Genomic DNA, 20,427 nt, shown 5'->3' with positions numbered 1-20,427 from the left:
TCTTCCTGCTTGACTTTTGCAACAATTATGTGCTGACTGCTGGACATATTTGGTAGGCTATTTCTTATGAATGACCACTGGTGGGTGAGTAACATCCTAAAAACTCACTGTAAATCACCGCATGGGAAAATTTTTACTTTGGGTAGATCTAAGCAGTGCTTGACCATGGCGAAGTTTCAGAGAGATTGGCTTTTACGTAACTTAGATAATGTTAATGTTTTCGATGACGTAAAGTTTGGACATTAATTAGCTTTGCTTTTGTTTACGCTAATGAAAGGCTGCGTTAGCGTACAGCAAATATTAAAACGCCACACGGTTTATGCAGGTGGCCATCAAAGGTTAAATAGATGCATGACATGAGACCAATCACAACTCGGTATTCAAATTCATTCATCGGAAGAGACTAATCACAATCCAGTATGCAAATAAGTCCAGCAAAGAAGACCAATCGTGTACTGCTCTCCGAAAGCGCGAGTATCACAGTTCATAGAGTGCTGCAGGGATGACGTATTTTTTAACACAACTTTTATGAATTTTGAAGTCTAAATTTGTTTGTTTTTTATTTCTCGTAAAGGCATTAACAGTTCAAAATGTATAAAGTTGGGTTTATATGCGAAGATGACCTTTTTTGGACAAACCGTGTAAACTTTTGTTAAACAGAGCTTATTCATTGCAATAACACAAGTCTATGGGAGAAATGAATGGGCATTTTAACGAGGGAACCAGTATCCCGCTAACTTCCAGGGTTAGCCTATAAAAATACGTCATCTATCCCTAAAATCAGTTGAGAAATGTAAACGTTATTGTGCTTTTAATCGAGAAAAAAAACTGCAGCTCCCTCGGTCTTGCCCTCTCCAATATGGCGACTCTTTTGACTCACAGCAGCAATGTTACTTATAACAGTAAATTACAAAAAGTCAATAAGAGGTTTTGAAATATCAATTTATATAAAGTATACAAGTTTATACCACAGGGCTGTTGAATGCTTTATTCTAAATAGTTGAGAAATGTGTCAAGGATATGTATTATTTTTTGATAACGCACACCTGACCTGTCAAAACAACCACCGGAACAATGTCTGTACCATTGAAAGCGGAATAATTGACTCTGGTTCTTTAAATTATTTGAAAATAATACATTACCACATTGGGTGTGCATTATTTATAAATAATTCAACAGTCTGTCTTCAATTATTTCTTAAATAAAGATTATAACAGAATTAAATACACGTTTTACTATACCCATTAAAGTACGACAATACAAATGTCCCATTAATAGTAGGCCTATCTATAAAACACAATGGTGAAACCATTTTGGAGCACCATTGAGTCCCTTAGTAGGAAATAATACCATGGAAGTCAAAGGTGCGCCGAAACGGTTTGGTTAGAGACATTGCTCAAAATATCTTCCATTGTGGTTAGCAAACACATTTTTTTACAAATTTGAAACAATATGAGGATTATTAAATGATCACAGAAATGTTTTATTTTGGGGTGAACTATTTTAAGGCACCATTATAAGGGGGTTTAGGCACTCCACCAACCACCCTCTAACCATGGTAAAATCAGAGTAAAACACAATCCATGACAGCCCTGAATAAGTGTGATTTAATGAAAGTAGTGAAATATAGTTACTGCAATGCCTTTTTTTGTGGTTAGTAAATTCCAGCATATGTGGGAGTATTTCATAGGTTTAAATGAGCTGCAGATGGCAGGGGTATGTGAACGTCTGTGTTCTCCCCCCAGTGGAAGGGTCTCAAAAAGTTGGAGGCATTAAACTCATGAGTACAGAGTTCATTGTTTGCCTTAGTTGAATTCCTTACATTCCTGGGCTGCGTGTGTGTGTTCGTGTGTGTGTGTGTGTGTGTGTGTGTGTGTGTGTGCGTGTGTGTGTGTGTGTGTGTGTGTGTGTGTGTGTGTGTGTGTGTGTACTGTATGTATGTGTGCTAGCGAGCAGGCCCTTATTATTGCTTTCTATAGAGATACTAAAGTACACAGGTTTAAGAGATTACAGTGTACTACAATGTACAAGAACTAAATTTATCAGATTATCTGACAAGTCCAACATTTATATTGAGTTTTGATTCTTAAACATGTGTGTTAAATTAATGAAAGTACTTAAAAAACTTTTTTTTTAACTTTGCAATGCTCGAAGCAAAAAATGCATAGGTCAAAAATATATATATATGATGCTTTTTTTATTTAACATTTGTTTCTCACTGCTTTTGTTATAAAGAAAACATTTCCAGGAGTATTTTTTTGTGTGTGATCCTCATAATAAAGAATTCTGTTTGGAATGACATGAAAGTGAATAAATTTTATCATTAAAGGTAATCTGTTCCTTTATGAAGTTTAATCTCTCTCACCATTTAAAAGAATGCAAGCCCTGCAGCGAGAGAGACGTCACATCCAGACGGTTTTTAATGTTTTGCGTTTGTGCAGGTCTGGCTCGCATGCTTTGTGGTTTGCTTTGTCTCCCTGTGGGTTTCAGAGGTGGTTCTCACTTTAAATATCCATTTCCTCTGCACGAGAGCCAGGACTCTGAGGTTGTTACAGTGAAAAAACCCTGATACATTCAAGTGAGCCTTCGCTAGTAAATTTTAGACTGAGAACGTTGGACGTCTCTGGGCGTCCCGTAACAGAATGAGTGGGAAAGACATTTATTCGGGGCTGTCAGCAGTAGCCGGAGAGGAATGCGGGAAACTTTATCTTCCAAGTTTTTTTCACGTAGAGTTGCCGACATGCTCTCACTGTGATTAAGGCATCTTTGGTGCTGGAATGGGAACAATTTGTCTGAACCTTCCCATCGGAGCCAGGTGCAAAGATTTACTCTGGTGCCACATGCGTTTGAAAGCTGTGAGGATGCAATTACGGTGATTGCTGTTTTTGATGTTGGGCTTTAATTGAATAAGGACTCCAAGTGACAATTTGCTTAAAAACTACTTAAGAATTCACTAGGAAATTATTCCTCCATTACAGTCTATCATCATCCTTAGTTTTATATTTTATTGTAACAGCAGAATGTTTTTAACAACCAATTAATTGTTTTTTTCAACAATGGTCTTTCAAGAGAAATGATTTGTGACTGTGGACCACAAAACCAGTCATAAGTAGCACTGGTTTATTTGTAGCAATAGCCAAAAATACATTGTTTGGGTCAGAATTATAGTTTTTTTAATGCCAAAAATCATTAGGATATAATATCATGTTCCATGAAGATATTTTGTCAATTTCCTATTGTAAATATATTAAAAATGTATTAATCATTGGTAATATGTGTTGCTAAAGACTTTATTTGGACAACTTAAAGGGTTCACCCCAAAATGTAAATTTTATCATAAATCACTTACCCATGTGTCATTCTTAATGACAAAGTCCTTCGATTGTCTTCAGAACACTTTTTTTTGTTTTGATAAAAACCAGGGGGCTTTTGACTCTAGACTTGCAGATTAATTTTCATCAAGCCCAGAAAAGAATGAAAGACATCACCAAAAAGGTCCATGTGCCCATCAGTAGTTAAATAATAATATTATGAAGCAACAAGAACACTTTTATGTGCAAAGATAACAAAAATAACAATTTCATCCGGTTTATATATATTTCTCACATAGTTATTGAATATTATTGTTGTGCAATTTAAATGAAAAACCTTGGGCTATGCTGGGGCATGGGGGGCCAGGTTCTTGGACTTTGCTTAGGGCCCCCAAAATTGTAAACACGCCACTGGACGCTTCTTAATATTATTATTGGATTACTCATCAAGGACCTTTTTGGTGATGTATTTCATTTTCTGAGCTTGATTATGAAAATTAAAGGTATAGCGCAAGATTTTCTGCAATTAAAAAAAAAGATCTGCCCTCTACACAAAAAAAAATGCAATTTCCCAACACTCTACCTGCTCCCGAGAGGAAACGCCTATTAAATGTGTGCACGAGAAAGCAGGCACACTCTGTTTACAAGTTGCTGTCGTCATGGCTCATACATTGAGATGTTTACCGTGTCTGTGCGGTTCGTAACTTGTGCCAGGGCTAGCATCGCTAATCATAGCTTACATAAACTTTTACTAGCAGTGATTTTAAATGGATTTATCCAAAAAGCATGACAAACTTTACCTGTCGAGTAGAAACGACTGAGGCATCAGTGGGAAGCCCAACCTGTGCTTTTAGCGCACGCCAGTGTGTGAAATATTCTCCCAAAAACACTCTGGTCTTGTTTCTTTCTTCCGAGGCCTTTCTGTTCTTGTCATACAATTCGTAGACACTTTTCCTCTTGCGACCCTCAGACATTTTGAAAAAAAAAAAAACTGTGAGAACGCGAGCTTCAGTGAATGGCTGAAACCGTAGCTCACCACACATATATACACCTGAAAGTGCGCATGTCCAGAAAGCGAACCTAGGGAAGAACATGTACGATGGGCTTACGTAAACATATCACCAGAATGATTGACAACTAAGATGACCAATAGTCTTGATGATCCACCCGGAAAAAGAAAATCTTCCGCTATACCTTTAAACTGCAGTCAATGGGACAGTCACAAGCCTCTTGGTTTTCATCAAAAATAATTAAAAATGTGTTCTAAAGACAAATGAAGGACTTGGTGGTTTAGAACGAAACGAGGGTAAGTGATTTATGATAACATTTTAATTTTGGGGTGAACAAACCCTTTAAAAAGCAATTTTCTCAATATTTAGATTTTTTGCAGCCTCAGATTCCAGATTTTCAAATAGTTATATCTCAGTCAAATATTGTCCTATCCTAACAAACCATACATCATCCATTGATCATTCATACATCATCAGTTTCAAAAATATTAACCCTTATGACTGGTTTTGAGGGTCACATTTAATTTACAAATACCGTTTGGTGCTTAAATACTTACATCTGCTGCCTTTTTCTCAGATTGTTCCAGTTTCTCCTGCGCGTCTTTGAGAGTTTCAGAATATTTGTCCAGCTCATCTTCTGTTCCCTTTAGTTTCTTCTGTAAAGCAATCAACTCATCTTCCAGCTAATGGTGACAAAAACAGATTCACAGATGTTAATAAACTGTACCAGGTGGACTTAACAGTTGCTAAGGTGTTCCTTGGTGGTTGCTATGGTCTTTTAGGTCATTGCAAGGCAGCTGCTAGGATGTTAGATGGTTGCTATGATGATCTGAATGGTTGCTATTTCATTGTTAGGTTATTGTTGATTGTATTATTGCTTGTCTAATGATTGTATCATTTTGTGAAGTGACATTTGGTTCTTAAAAAAATAAACATTATTCTTAAAATGATTTCATTGTCTGAGCGCGCTCATTTTCCAGTATGTTGACATGTTAATAGCTGTGTAAATGCTAAAATGCCCATCTGCACAAACTACATAACTCCACCAGGCCTTAAATATCTACACACAGCTTAGCTTTATTAGGCTGTGATCAGTGAATCTGTCCGCAGAGACTCTGATATTTTTGTGTGCGCATCTGCTGATGGAGATGAAAGTTAAACAGTAGTGCCATCTGCCACTGTTTAATGTAATTATGAGACTGATGAAAGCGGATTTATGTACACATGTAAGGTGGATTTGTCTTTGTCCATATGAACTGGAATTCTGTTTGTCGAATATAATTTTAATGCCCTGGAAATATTTAAGAATCTTCACCTAGATCCCGCCAGTGTAACATGACAAAAATATATTGCTTGACAGCTGTTGCCGATGCTGCATCAGGTTGTTTAATGCCATGTTTCAAGGTCTGTCTCATATGCAGGACATTTGTAATATTTTCAGCACTTGCTCGAATTGTTGTATGATTCATTGACGTGAGTCGTTCTAAAGAAAAATGTTTGTCTGCATTAGGACTCCACGGTATTGAACAAAAAATGTGATATTCAAAACTAAATAAATTGTGCGGTATATATACTGTATAAATTAATGGATTTAAAAACAAAAAATATATATTCAATATACATGTTTCACATTCTTTCTGGGAAACGAAAGCACTCTCTCTCTCTCTGTCACGCCAGTCTTTTTGCTATGTGCATCGGCCTAAAGCTGCGTTCATACCAGCCGCGGTAGAGGCGTCAAGCACGAGTGATTTCAATTTAAAGTCAATGTGAAGACGTGTTGACGCCCGTCTGGAGGTCTAGGGGTGCGAATGAGGCGTTTAGCACGTTAACCAATCAGAAGCTTGCTCTAGTAGTGACATGATTACAGAAAGCAGAAGCCCCTCCCATGACAAAAATTTCCGTGTGAATGTCTCTGACTAGAATTTCACACGCGAATGAAGCAAGTAAACTCAAAATGTTCAAACGGCAAACTAGACGCGGTAGACGCGAATTTGACGCCTCAAACGCGGCTCCTGTGAACCCACAGTATAAAACTTTGACTATGTAATTTTTTTAAGTATTAAAGGTGAGGTGCATGATCTCTGAAAGCCAATGTTAATATCTGAAATCACCTTAACAAACACACCCCTACCCCAAAAGAATCTGGCACTTCTTTTGATAGACCCACCCCATACATATGCAACCCAGGCAACGATGTTGGTTAGTTGACACCCCCCTTACTGTCGATTGGCTGAAGTGTGTTTTGTTACTCGTCCCAACTCCCTTTTCCAAATTGTTTTTAAAGGGGACAGAGAATGAAAAACCATTTTTACCTCGTCTTTGTTGAATAATGGTAGTCTACCCGCATTCACGAACATACAAAAAGTGTTAGACATGCTAAACATCTCAGTCTCATAGAAATTCCTCTTTTAGAAATGTCAGCCAGAAAACGGTCCAATCTAAAAAACTGATGCTTATGGCATCACAGGCATCTCACTGCCCCTCCACTTTAAAATAATTGGCTACATTTTTTGAGTGGCAGCAAAGTCAGCCAATCAGTAATGAGCTGCAAGTTAAGCCAGTAGGGGGAGCCAAATAGGTGCAAAACCACTTGTTTAAAATCCCCCACCCTAATAGAGCTATCTGAGAGAGGTTTTTAGGAAGCTTCTAAGGCATTACAGACCCAAACAAAAACATTTTTGTCTACATGTCACATCACAGAATAAGAATAAATACCCCGTTCAATCATTCTATGTCACCTTTAAAAATCATGCACCCTGCCTTTAAAATGAATTAGTTATTGCAAACGATTGTGATATTGCACTAATTTCTGTATTTTTTTTTACCCTAGTCTGCATACTCTCGTACTTGCTCCGCCTCTTAAACAGCTTTCTTGTGCGATTGACATCACCCTGACCTTTCATTTTTCAACCAAGTCATATAGAGATCACCATTGGAACAGTTCTTAATAATTAAAATCAAGTCCCAGCTCATAATATCCTGTTTTACTTGGAAATGCATCACGTGAGTGTTTTATTAAATCATATTGTAGCTCATAATGTATCATTTAGAGTTTTAATTGAAAACAAATAAAGCTGACTGAAATTATCATAAGGAGCATAAAAATGTTTAGAATACAGGCATGTTCTAGTTTTTAGAATCATATGAGATTAGTATGGTTCTCCAGAGACCTGTAAACAGGCCCATTGGACAGCTGTAACGGTTCCGGATTATTTTTGGTTTTCTCCATTGCCCTCAATGATTCCCTGTTGGGTTTTGGTGATTGAAGGAATCTCTGGGAAATCTAAAATGAAGCCACAACCATCCCTCTCTACAAGTCAAAAATATTACTGTGCAGTTAAAAGTTTGCACATCGTACAGCTTTGCACATAAGGGGCATTCTGGGATGCTTTAAATAGTATTGATGGAGATCGCAAGTAACACTCATCTCCAAGCATGTGTCCCCTGATATATATCAATGTAGCGAAGTAATACCAACTGACACATCACTGTAGCACGACATGGCATGATGATACTGTACTTAAATATACTGTAAGAGTTCTTTCTCTCGTCATTGAAAGAACATTTTAGTCTTTTCAACTCAAGTCTTGGATCTGGGCCCGCATCAAGCACTCACCTGTTTACACTTTTCTTCTGCAGCTCTCTGATCAAATTCAGCCTGCTCCGCCCGGTCGATGGCATTCTCCTTATCCACCTTCAGCACCTGCATCTTCTTCTTAATGGCCTCCATTCTTCCCTTTGTACTTTGGGTGTCTGTACTTACAGGGAACTAAGGGGAAACCTGAGGCAGGGAGAGGAATAACAGTGCTTTTGCTTGTCAGATGAGGGGATGAAGTCCACCCGCAATGACGCCAGAGAGAGGAGGGGGTGTATGAAATGTAATGCTGTTGTGGATGGAGACGAGACCCTCAGACTACCCTGTCTGAACCCCTTCCTTAACACACACACTTTTACAAACACATTAAATGTGTGGTTTCTCCTCCCCAACTGCAACCTTTACCCAAGAAATGTCTCAAAGGCATCTGATTCCCATATTTGGTCTTCTACTAGAATCAAGACATATCTTCAAGCTAAACATAACTTGCTTGAAGTCAAAATAAAACTTGAATGTGCCTGGTTTTATTTAGCATGTATTATCAGTGCATGCTATTTTATCGAAGAAATGTTTTCAAAATCTCTTAAAATAGTTAATATATTGAATAGGTTGAACAGGGCACAAACTATCGTGGGGTTAATTGTAACCCAGATCTTTTACATATTAAACAGGGTCAAGCAAACTGTGCTATTGGTATTTTTCTCTTACTGACAGAAGCAAATTCGTGAAAAGTTTTTTGTGTTTTTAGTAGGATACTGGACAAATAGTGTTTTGGAGCCATGAAAGTACATTTCATGAAGTTAGCACGGAAGTGACTTAAACTGCAGTTCATCAACTGGCCGCTAGAGGCTGGCTCCAAAAAAAAGACTCAATCCCATAGACCCCCCTCCATGTTAAAATGCCCAACTTTACAGCAGAAATAAATATGTTTACAGCCTGGTACAAAAAGTGTTTTTGGTCTATATAGCAAATTCATCCGTATAAATTATTTAGCCTTGACTTGATGAGTTATCTCCTCAATTAGGAGAAAACTTTTGCATGAAATGTTTATTGTCTATTGACTTTAACAACTATTGGCTTCAAAAAAGCTCTTCACAAACCTATAGGTGACATCCATATTTTCTACAGTCTATACTTTACAACAATAATAAAATAAAACAATACACATTTCATTAATCAAAATGATATAATTACAATATCAGGGTAAATAATTCACAAATTAGATTTTTGTCCCAATTTGGGCACCCCTTTCAAAACCAACTACAACCCCAAATCAGAAAAAGTTGGGACACTGTAGAAATATTGAGTAAAAAAGGAATGAAATAATTTACAAACTTATATTTTATTCACAATAGAATATAGATAACATATTAAATGTAGATAACACTAGCCAAATATTGGCTCATTTTGGATTTCATGAGAGCTACACATTCCAAAAAAGTTGGGACAGGTAGCAATAAGAGGCTGGAAAAGCTAAATGTACATATAAGGAACAGCTGGAGGAGGACCAATGTTTAGGAATAGGAATGTTGTCCCATTCTTGTCTAATACAGACTTCTAGTTGCTCAACTGTCTTAGGTCTTCTTTGTTGCACCTTTCTCTTTATAATGCACCAAATGTTTTCTATGGGTGACAGATCTGGACTGCAGGCTGACCATTTCAGTACTCAGATCCTTCTTCTACGCAGTTTTGACATTGTAATTGATGCAGTATGTGGTCTGGCATTGTCATGTTGAAAAATGCAAGGTCTTCCCTAAAGAAGACGTCTGAATGGGAGCATATGTTCAAAAACTTGGATAAACCTTTCAGCATTGGTGGTGCATTTCCAGATGTGTAAGCTGCTCATGCCACACGCACTCATGCAACCCCAAACCATCAAAGATGCAGGTTTCTGAAATGAGCGCTAATAACAACTTGGGTTGTCCTTGTCCTCTTTAGTCCGGATGATATGGTGTCCCAGTTTTCCAAAAAGAACTTCACATTTTGATTAATCTGACCACAGAAGTTTTCCACTTTGCCAAAGTCCATTTTAAATTAGCCTTTGCCCAGAGAAAACGCCTGCGCTTCTGGGTCATGTTTAGATATGGCTTCTCTTTTGATCTATAGAGTTTTAGCGGGCAACGGCGAATGGCACGGTGGATTGTGTTCACCGACAATGTTTTCTGGAAGTATTCCTGAGCCCATGTTGTGATTTCCATTACAGTAGCATTCCTGTATGTGATGCATCCAAAATGAGCCAATATTTGGCATGACATTTCAAAATGTCTCACTTTCTACATTTGATATGTTATCTATATTCTATTGTGAATAAAATATAAGTTTATGAGATTTGTAAATTACTTCATTCCTTTTTGACTCACAAGTTCTACAGTGTCCCAACTTTTTCTGATTTGGGGTTTTATTTATAATCCATAATACAAGTATGGCTAGATTAAGGATTATGAATGGATGGATGGATGATGTGTGGATATCGATCTGTTAAAGACAGATGTACAAACAATATTTGTCTCTAGTAGAAGAATATTATTGAATAACTTGTGTTTAAATAGAACATTTTTGTCTCTTACAATGAACCCCACCTATGGGGTAAGTTGTAGCATTTGCATTTCTGTAACATTTGGTGTAATTTTATGGAAATTGTCATTTCTACAAACAAAGTGATCAGTTGTAGCAAAGATCCCCGGTTGACCCTGGACCACCCATGCAGTTTATTTTTGGCTATTGCTATAAATACACCCTTATGGCTGGTTTTGTGGTCCAGGGTCACATATATGATAAACATACAAAATGAAGATGAAGATAAGAGAGTCTCAGTATAGACAGCTGATGGGTCATGATGGTCTTTCCCTGCGTGTTTTGCAGTCATTCAAACAACTGTAGTAATCCTTCAACCACAACTCTCCCAGATGTGTAACAAGAGCTCACTGAAGTCTTTAAATTATATGACTGGGATAAATGATCAGTGAGAAATATGCATGGAGGCATCAACACAGAAAATAATGTTATTGCTGGAAGTTTGCTCTTTCATAGCTCAGGCAATGTAAAAGAAGTTCTCAGCGTTAAAAGACATACAATTATAAAGAGAAATAAACTTATTATACAGTCAATTCTTGATATAGAGTAATGAGCTACAACATTTAAGTGGAAAGAAATAGGTCAGATCATTTTGCTTTCCAAAAATTTAAAGAGGAAGAGAGCTGACAGGAAAAAAGCCCCTCCCACAGGAAGAACATTTCCTCTCCTCATCTCCTTTTATGGTAAAAAACAGCCATAAAAGCTTTGGGTACCTTGGGAATAGACTGATTTGACATCCCAAGTGAAGAGCATGAGGTCCTGAGAACGAAGCCATACACCACTGCTATTGGCTAATGACCCGAGAGAGAAAAAACATTCCTCTAGAGACACAACATTCAACAGATTTTGCACTATAGTACCAAAAAGCAATTCAGTGGCCAGCACACAGTTTACAATTCACAGGCCAGTATGTTGCATCTATACGTTTTTATTACCTTTTTATATCCATTATTACCTTTAATTTAAAATAATCATAAACTGTTATTGCAATGACGGTAAAATCTATTAAATCAATGTTAACTCAAATCTCAAGACTTTTGAGGATCATTACTGGGACTGGGATGTTTTACTTCTCCAGACATTGAGTCAGCACATTATAGTGCAAATTATGTAGGCTTAAAAATGGGGGCATAAATTAAGAGTATACCCATTTCTCCAGGCACCACTACACCACTGAATAATAAATCTATAATCTTTCCTGTATAACTCACTTGATAGAGCATTGCATTGGCAGTGCAAATAGGGTCGATAACCAAGAAACACATACAGTAAATGTCTGTGTGTTACTGTGCACAATAAATTATTATTCTAAAGAAAACATACGGTTGTATGATATAAAATCAACCTTGACCTCTCTATTCTGTCATGTTCATATTACAACCCTGTATCAAAATTCTGCCATTAAGATCACATTGACTAATTTGTCAAAGCCCTCTTGGTCTAAATGATTAAATACAGTTTAACATCCCTTATACTCAGTAGAAATATTGACATGAACTTTTTCTGATAATTGCTTTCACACCTATCACCTGGAGTACTCTTGTATTCCACCAGAGGGCACTCCCACATCCACCAGTCGTAACCATAGAGGTCATAAACAGGGTTTGGGTATCATAAAAATCTTCCTGTTATGGCCAACCCAGTCTCACCCCATGGCGTCAATATTTGACGACACTTGACCATGCGTCAATATGTTGACGCGGAGGGTATACCTTTCGCGTCATTTTTTGACGAACTGGGGACTTCAATACTATTAAGTCCGTTGCATTCTCTTTCCTATTTTCTTACCATTTTCGCGTCGGTTTAGGGTTAGATTACGCAAAATAAAAGTACACAATAAGGGACCACACACACAATAAAAGAAAATAAATTTATAACAATTAATAAAAGTAATTATACTAGTCCAAACCACAGGGAAATAGTAAGGCAGTACAGAAGATGTATACAATTAACAATGTTTTAGATCACAATTATGGACAAGTAAGGTTCTCGGGAACCAGCTATAATGAGCAGTCCAGAATGTCAACAACATTGCTCATAACCCAAAAACAGGTTTACAAACACAAATAATAATCCCCAAAAATAAGGAAAAACAAACAAAAAGACGTAAGTTGAGGCATTAAAAGCAGAGCCAATGGAAAGCGACTCGTTTCTCTCACACCGAGAGCGAACCACGGCTCTGAGATAGTAATGTCTCACGTGGAGCGTAAACGCTAGGCTCACAACAGAACCAGACAGTACACAGTCCAGTGTGCAATGGCACAGATAATGACGTCGGTGACAGCGGTGCAATCAAAAGACAGCGCAACGGGAGACGCAGCGTAGAACGAAAGGGAGGATCCTAAATTAAACAAATATAATACTAAAACCAACACAACATTACTTTTAAATGACAAACATAGATTAAAACTGCTAACCATAGCATGTTGGCAAGAACTCACCTGCCGCTAACGTTGCAAACCCTCAGGGGGAAAGTCGGACATGATGCATTCAGAGCAGCAGCCAATCACCGCTTAAAAGGGGACTGCCACTCTCTGATAGGCGATACCAGCTGTCAGTCACAGCTCACCTAATCCTGCTACACTTGTTTTATGAAGTCCCTCCTTCAGAAATATGTAAAGATTTCTAATTGTGTAGTTTGTTTAGTGTGTTGTTATTCGACAGCAGCTTAGCTTGTCGTTAGCTTAGCTGGCGACTGATGTATTCTTGTGGGCGGAGTTTAGTAAAAATAAACTGTTCTACTGAGGTCATTAAAGCAGGAAGTAAAGGACTGTAGTCCAAAACGGCCTTCGCTGTAGGTTTTGAAAGGAGAATTCTGTTAAAGAAAATATATCACAGTGAACTTTGAGCTTTATCATTTACAGGTATTATTTATGCTCTAACAGCAACATACACACTAACTAAAGTTTGAAAATGGGATCAGAAAGAACATGACCTTTTAAATGTCTGTCTCACCTCAGCAGTCAGGCCCACCCTGCTGACATCTTCACTTAAGTCTTTTGCCGTCCTTCCAGCAAATAATTAATTTGTCTTGACACAGGTGGCATCTGCCTCAAGTGCTTGTCGTTTTCTCTCTCTCAACTTCTCAGCCCCTCCTTTACGCTTGGAGATTTTATTCTTTAACTTATTGAATTTCATTGCAGATCATTACATCGCTGCAGTTGTAAAGCTAGAACTTGATTCTGATTGGCCAATGCTCAGTGAACACGTCATGGTGACACACAAATCAGAATCAAGTTTGTGTGCTCGTGTGTTCATCACAGGTTTAGAGCTGTCAGTTTCGCTGCTCCGTATTTCTTCCGCGGACGCGGGAAAAAAGTATACCCGGGCCTTTTAGACTGTAAAGCTCGGGCGCACAAAACAAAAGAAAAATAAAAGAAGCTGGGGCGGAACAAATAACAGTCAGCCGCATCGTACGTCAGCCGCGTCACTGACTTTATGCGGCGCCGCAGTCGGATGACGTCAAAGTACCGCGAGAGCACTTCAAGAAATCTTACGGAGTAGTTTAATTTCGACTCGTTCTCGCGGTACTTTGACGTCATCTGTATGTCAGTTCTTGCAGCGCAGCATGAGTCCAAACACACAGAAGTTACACAGATATCGTTGTATTCTTCATATAATTGGCTACATGTTTTGTCTATCAATATTTTCCATGAAGTCATTGGCTGATGGAGGAACGAGCGAGCCATTGGTAACCTCTCTAAAGGATGTCACGTTTTCGACGGCGCTGTTTGGATGATCTATTATACTACTTCCCTATTTTAAATACAAACTTTGAAGGCGGGTTCATGTGTTTAACGGGGTGTAAGCTCATATACCCTTACATGTTACGATTTAAATAGTCTTCAGATTATATATTATATTGTATTACCAGACATTCATGCGAAATCTGATGTAAACAATCTATATTTCACGGATTATATGCATTTGTGGACAAATAATGGTCATTGGATAATCTGAAACAGACTGGATTCGACTTGTGATCCCCACAAAGGTAAAAGAGTCATGTTTATTTTTGCGGGTTGTCATTTGGTCATAAAATACTACATATGATGCTAGAACATCTCAAAAAGGGTTTTACAGGGGGCATGGCTTAGCTAAATGAGATGTAAATGAGCCCTATTGTCTCCCCCAGCTGAAAAGAAGAGTCCCTTTCGTCTCGATTTTCTCGGTTTGAGTATTTCTGAGTTCCTATATTCAAATGGCCACAACTTCTCCAAATCTTATCAGATTTCCATGTGTTACACATAGTTGGAAAGCTTAGAAACTGCACTTTCAGAATCTGTGAATAACTCAAAATGCCCAGATCCGACTTGTGTCCCTACTTTCCGTGACTGGTCACATATGTATCTTTTGCAGTAACTGTTGAACTGTAGAATAGTGGGTTGAGCAAAGGACATTGTAAGTGTTGCACACTTCTTGCACACAGCAGGCTTTCAAAAAAGTCAGCAAAAAATGGGGGGCCTGTGCCCCAGTAGAGCTTTATATCTAGCAATGCCCATGAATATATGGATGTGCTATGTATGTATGTATGTATGTATGTATGTATGTATGTATATATGATTTAACAATTTTTACTTTCCAAATAAACAACTACAGCATATTCATGAATATGCATGGCATATAGCCTAAAGAAAATATTAAAGACAAAAATCTGCATTACACAAATAACAGTTTTATTGAAACAGCAGAGACCTTTCTTTCATTTTCTACGTTTGTCAGTACTCTACTCAGCACCGACTGCTTCAACCAGAATGCGTGCCAAAGGCGATGGAGCATAATGCTTGAGTAGGAAGCTGAGATTCAGGCGTGAGGAGAGGACAAGGACACATACCTGTGACTAGCAACAATGAGGCTGATAGGTCCTGACTCCTGACCTATAGTCCTAACTCATACTCCTAATCAGTAGGTGGCGGTAATGCACCTAAAAGTTGTTTGCTAACCACCAGTAAAACTTGAGAAGGAGACTGATCGTTGGCATGCTCTCAACCCAGGAAAAACTTCAAGCTTTACAAGGTACATAGTTTTCAGAGGTGGTGCTTTCCAGTTTTGATTGCATCTCTTCCAGGAGAGATTTTTGTGAACCAGAGGGGAAGGAGTGAGAAGGGAGAGAGTAATCGTTGTTGTTTTGTTCCACAGATGGTGTTTTAAACCAGTTTTCACGGCCGAAGCTGATGTTAGAAAATCCATCAACAGTAGAATATGCGAGCTAAGACACCAGGTGAAGTGCAAAAGCATGGGTATATAAGTAATTTAAACCAGTGAAGAGCCAAGATGGACTCCTAGCCAGGATAAAGGCCTGTTCTTTTGGTAATTTATGTCTTTGCTTTTTCACATTGCCAAAGCTCCTTGAAAGTTTGTTTATTATTTATTTATCTATTATTGTCTGTGCATTTTGTTTATATTGTATTTTTAACTGTATAACGGCAATGCTGAAAGTTTGAAATAAATAGACCTTTGTAATTTAAATTGCTTTCATTTATATTTTGTATATTTTCTGTTTTATGTCACTCTTTTAAAATGTAATTTATGTTAATGTAATGCAAGACATTTATGTAATGTAAAGCAAACCACATTGTCTGACCATGTGCAAAATCTCTTGTGGTTGTAATAGGTCTGTTTAGCTCTCTACCTCAAATTAGTTTTAGTATGTGTGCCTGATAAAAAGAAAATAAAGGTGGCTTTTGATAGATTATCCATTAGTCTGTGTTAATATGTGGTATAAATGTGTGTACATATTTTTATGTATATATTTCTATATAATTTTACATATTATTTAAAATATATTCTACAATATAGTAAACCTACATGTGACACTATATCTGTACATATATTGTTAATACATTTTTGCATATCAATCGGAATACAATATGGTGGATATTTGTAAATATAATATTGCATATTTTGAGATATATAAACACATATATTATATTCACGTGCAATATATTAAAAGCGACAATTATTTATATTTATCAATATACTGCAATAAATTACATATATATAGAATATATGTATCAACATATTACTCATGTATTTTACAATATACTGCAATATGTTGCATACATAAAGAATATATGCATCAACATATTACTCCATATATTGCCAATATATACTGCAATATATTACATAGATAAAGAATATATTTATCAACATATTACTCCATATATTGCCAATATATACTGCAATATATTACATAGATAAAGAATATATTTATCAACATATTACTCCATATATTGCCAATATATACTGCAATATATTACATAGATAAAGAGTATATTTATCAACATATTACTCCATATATTGCCAATATATACTGCAATATATTACATACATTAAGAGTATATTTATCAACATATTACTCCATATATTGCCAATATATACTGCAATATATTACATACATTAAGAGTATATTTATCAACATATTACTCCATATATTGCCAATATATACTGCAATATATTACATACATTAAGAGTATATTTATCAACATATTACTCCATATATTGCCAATATATACTGCAATATATTACATACATTAAGAGTATATTTATCAACATATTACTCCATATATTGCCAATATATACTGCAATATATTACATACATTAAGAGTATATTTATCAACATATTACTCCATATATTGCCAATATATACTGCAATATATTACATACATTAAGATTATATTTATCAACATATTACTCCATATATTGCCAATATATACTGCAATATATTACATACATTTAGAATATATTTATCAACATATTACTCCATATATTGCCAATATATACTTCAATATATTACATGCATTTAGAATATATGCATCAATATATTCTAAATGCATGTAATATGCGTCTGCTTAATGACTAAATGTAAATGTAAATGTAAATATATTACTTCATATATTTCCAATATATTATGGGATATATTAAATAGTATAATGAGATGTATTTAATCAATATATGAAAACGGCAATAATTGCAGTATTGTATAATATATTGCAATATATCACTTTCATGATCAAACTTTCACTATCATGATATATATTACTTTGTAAATTTCACAATATATGGAGACACATTAAATATATTGTCATGTAATATATTGAGAAATATATGTTTGTTGCATAAGGGGTGGTCGTCGGCTTTGTGAAATAAGGCTGGTCGCCACCATTTTGTTTTGTGTGAACAAATTATTTATAATATTTTGGTTTGTTGCAGGAGCTGGGGTCCCACGGGTGATGGAGCTTTTCCGGTGGTGGTGCTTCCTCCTCAGGGCGTGCTGTGTAACACTTGACGTGTGTGGTTGTGTAGTCTGAGTGCACGGTGGGGTGTGTGTGCGTGCCTTTTGTAAACACGAGTCGTGATAAAGTAATTTATCCTGTTGGGAACCCCAGCCCTGCTGGTTTGTATGTTTTGTTTTGCTTCTATTAATTTTCCATTTTTAAGATTTGACTGTGATGATTGTGCATTGAAGTGGAGTGATTTTGAATGTCTTGGGAGTGCTCATTTTAAGGGATTCTGTGTAAATAAACCTTATTTTTGTATGATACCCACGTCTCCTGCTCTATTCCTTTTAAGAGGAACGAACTTGTGTCCCTTACTGCCTTTTTGGGTGTAAGGAATATTCCCTGGGTGTAAGTCCTGGGGTGGCGTAGTCGGAATTTTATGCAAAATCTTTGCTTTCGTCACAAAGCTAAACTCTCATGCCCTCGTCATGCCACACAAGGAAGACAACAGCCCGTTTTTAGGACAGTGAAAACAAAGTAAATTGTGTGAAAAATACTGCATTGTTTACACATGAAACATGAACACATGTTATATTGCGCACTGCAAACACAATCAAAGCTTCAAAAACACAGAAAGAACGGGACCTTAAACTTTTTCCATGCCATTGATAAGTTATCTCATCAAAGAAAAAAACATTTTCATAAAAAACGTGTTTCTGAAGAATTGTTATGTTAATCTGCAAATCCCGCGATTATCCACGGAAGATGGCACCACTAGATTACCCAATTTATGAAAAAATTGAAAACAAAGTGTTATTTACTAATTTTAAAATCTATGTATGTTTTGATATTCATTCTGAATCTGATCTCTTACAAAATTCCTTCACAAAAATGCAGAGAAAAAAAAGCAGAGAAAAAGTGAATTGAGATTCATTTCGAATTCAGACCCATACATTTTAGTGGCTTGTATAACATTTTATTTATAGTGGTTTGTACACATAAAAGAATACACGCTGTAGATTAATAATATTAACTGTGAATAACTACTGTACAGCTACATCTGTTTGATAGGACTACAATTATTAAAATATAACATTACAATCAGTTATTTAAACATGCTAATTAGTAAATGACAGACTTAGGTAACACTTTATTTTACGACCCGCAAAGTACCGCGTAATTAAACCGAATTTACAGCGTACCTATTTGTAACAACAGGGTAGGTAACCTGTAGGTATAAGGGAATAATATTTTAAGTTTGGGGTAATAAGGGGGTAAGAATATGAAGAATTATAAATTATTTATACTCTAAGTATTTTATAACAACAGGGTACCTATTGTAATATTACGTGGTATGTATGACTTAGTCAAGTCTATGGGGAAATTATGTTTTATTTATTTTTTATTGTGAATTTTTCATATTGACTACTGAATGTTGTATACAGTCAATGTCTACGAGCCACATTGGCAAATAAATATAACAGCATATCACTTTTATTTTAGTAGCCTATATTACTTGCTTTTAATAACAAAAGTCAAGCTGATTTAATGTGGTTATCTTTTTTTTAAGGTAAGTACAATAAAAATAGCAACTTATTCCCTATTTACCTGGAAACTCCTACATTTGCGGACATATTTGAAGTGGTGCTTTGCAATTTATTTACTGTAAACACAAGTATTTTAGCCAAATATAATTTATGCAATGGCAAACCAGAATGAAACAACAGCAGATATCAGCTCCCGCTAAAGCAAAAGACGACTACATGCGTAGACTACTGCGCAGGTGTAGAGCGCGCGGTCGTCTGCAGGAGGTTTGCTGGAACGCGATCCTGAGGTGAAATTTCTTTAAGAGGTTTTAAAAACGTTCTACACTGTGGAGTACAGCTGCGAGTGATGTTAGCAGGTTCCGCATGCTGGATAAGGTGACTGGTTTTGTTAATACATGACTCACGCATTTCAAACAATGTTTTTCAAGAAAGTTGCTAGCTAACGGTAGCAGGTTAGCTAGCACATAAGTAAGCCTAAAATTTATAAACGTAACTGGCTTAGAAAACTCTGTTTCTGTCAAGGCACAGTGAAGAAACATTTACTGAAGGCTTTCATTTATGTTTTTTATATGTAATGCAGAACAGCATTTGTGAGACGACATCAACTCATCATCCGAGTGGACAAGAACACCAACAGAGGAAGCCAAGCCGCAAAAACAATGAAAAATTGTCATGACTTTTTATTTTAAATAAAAGTTATGTGATAATAAACATTAAGTGTTGGCTTAATTATAGTGTTTTAAAGATGTTTTGAAATAAGTTGTTTTAAAATAAAAATAACAATATTCTGTATGTTTATGGTATTTACCCTATAACATTTATTAACAAGAGGTGAACAAAGCACCACTTTAGTTTACAGCCCGCAAATATGAGAGTTACCTGGTACATACACAGAACAAGCGGGGAATAAGCCCCACTTCAACTTACAGCCCGCAAATATAAGAGTTACCTGGTACATACACAGAACAATCGGGGACTAAGCCCCACTTCAATTTACAGCCCGCAAATATAAGAGTTACCTGGTAACTCCTGTATACATATACAGATCAAAGAGGTACAAGTTGCTATTATCTTTATTGTGTGTTATATTTTATTTGCCGACGTGGCTTGTAGACATCAACTGTAGGCTATACAAAACACTTCATCAGGTAAGTAGCAAATATGAAAAAA

At 36.4% G+C, this 20,427-nt stretch overlaps 1 protein-coding gene and 1 long non-coding RNA gene across 3 annotated transcripts in view; one reads left to right on the top strand and one right to left on the bottom strand.

The window, feature by feature from the left end:
• The window catches only part of LOC135744351 (tropomyosin alpha-4 chain-like), a 29,509-nt gene extending 21,237 nt beyond the window's left edge, over positions 1-8,272 (bottom strand). Inside the window, exons 1-2 of one of the 2 annotated variants that reach the window (XM_065262398.2) lie at positions 7,938-8,272; positions 4,879-5,004 (exon numbers count right to left, since the gene is read on the bottom strand). In XM_065262398.2, the coding sequence (XP_065118470.1) occupies positions 4,879-5,004; positions 7,938-8,051 (240 nt within the window). In that variant the 5' untranslated portion in view covers positions 8,052-8,272. The remainder of the gene's footprint in view (positions 1-4,878; positions 5,005-7,937) is intronic. The other variant, XM_065262397.2, reaches the window with a different exon arrangement.
• A 10,781-nt stretch (positions 8,273-19,053) lies between these two features.
• Positions 19,054-20,096, top strand: LOC141282292 (uncharacterized). Its single transcript, XR_012336810.1, has 2 exons — positions 19,054-19,632; positions 19,838-20,096. It is a non-coding gene; the product is annotated as an uncharacterized lncRNA (long non-coding RNA).
• Positions 20,097-20,427: the final 331 nt, after the last annotated feature.

Source organism: Paramisgurnus dabryanus, chromosome 6, assembly GCF_030506205.2.
Source record: "Paramisgurnus dabryanus chromosome 6, PD_genome_1.1, whole genome shotgun sequence".
In the NCBI taxonomy this organism is placed as follows: Eukaryota; Metazoa; Chordata; class Actinopteri; order Cypriniformes; family Cobitidae; genus Paramisgurnus; species Paramisgurnus dabryanus.
The sequence above is the reverse complement of the archived record's forward strand: the minus strand, read 5'-3'. Positions and strand labels throughout refer to the sequence as shown.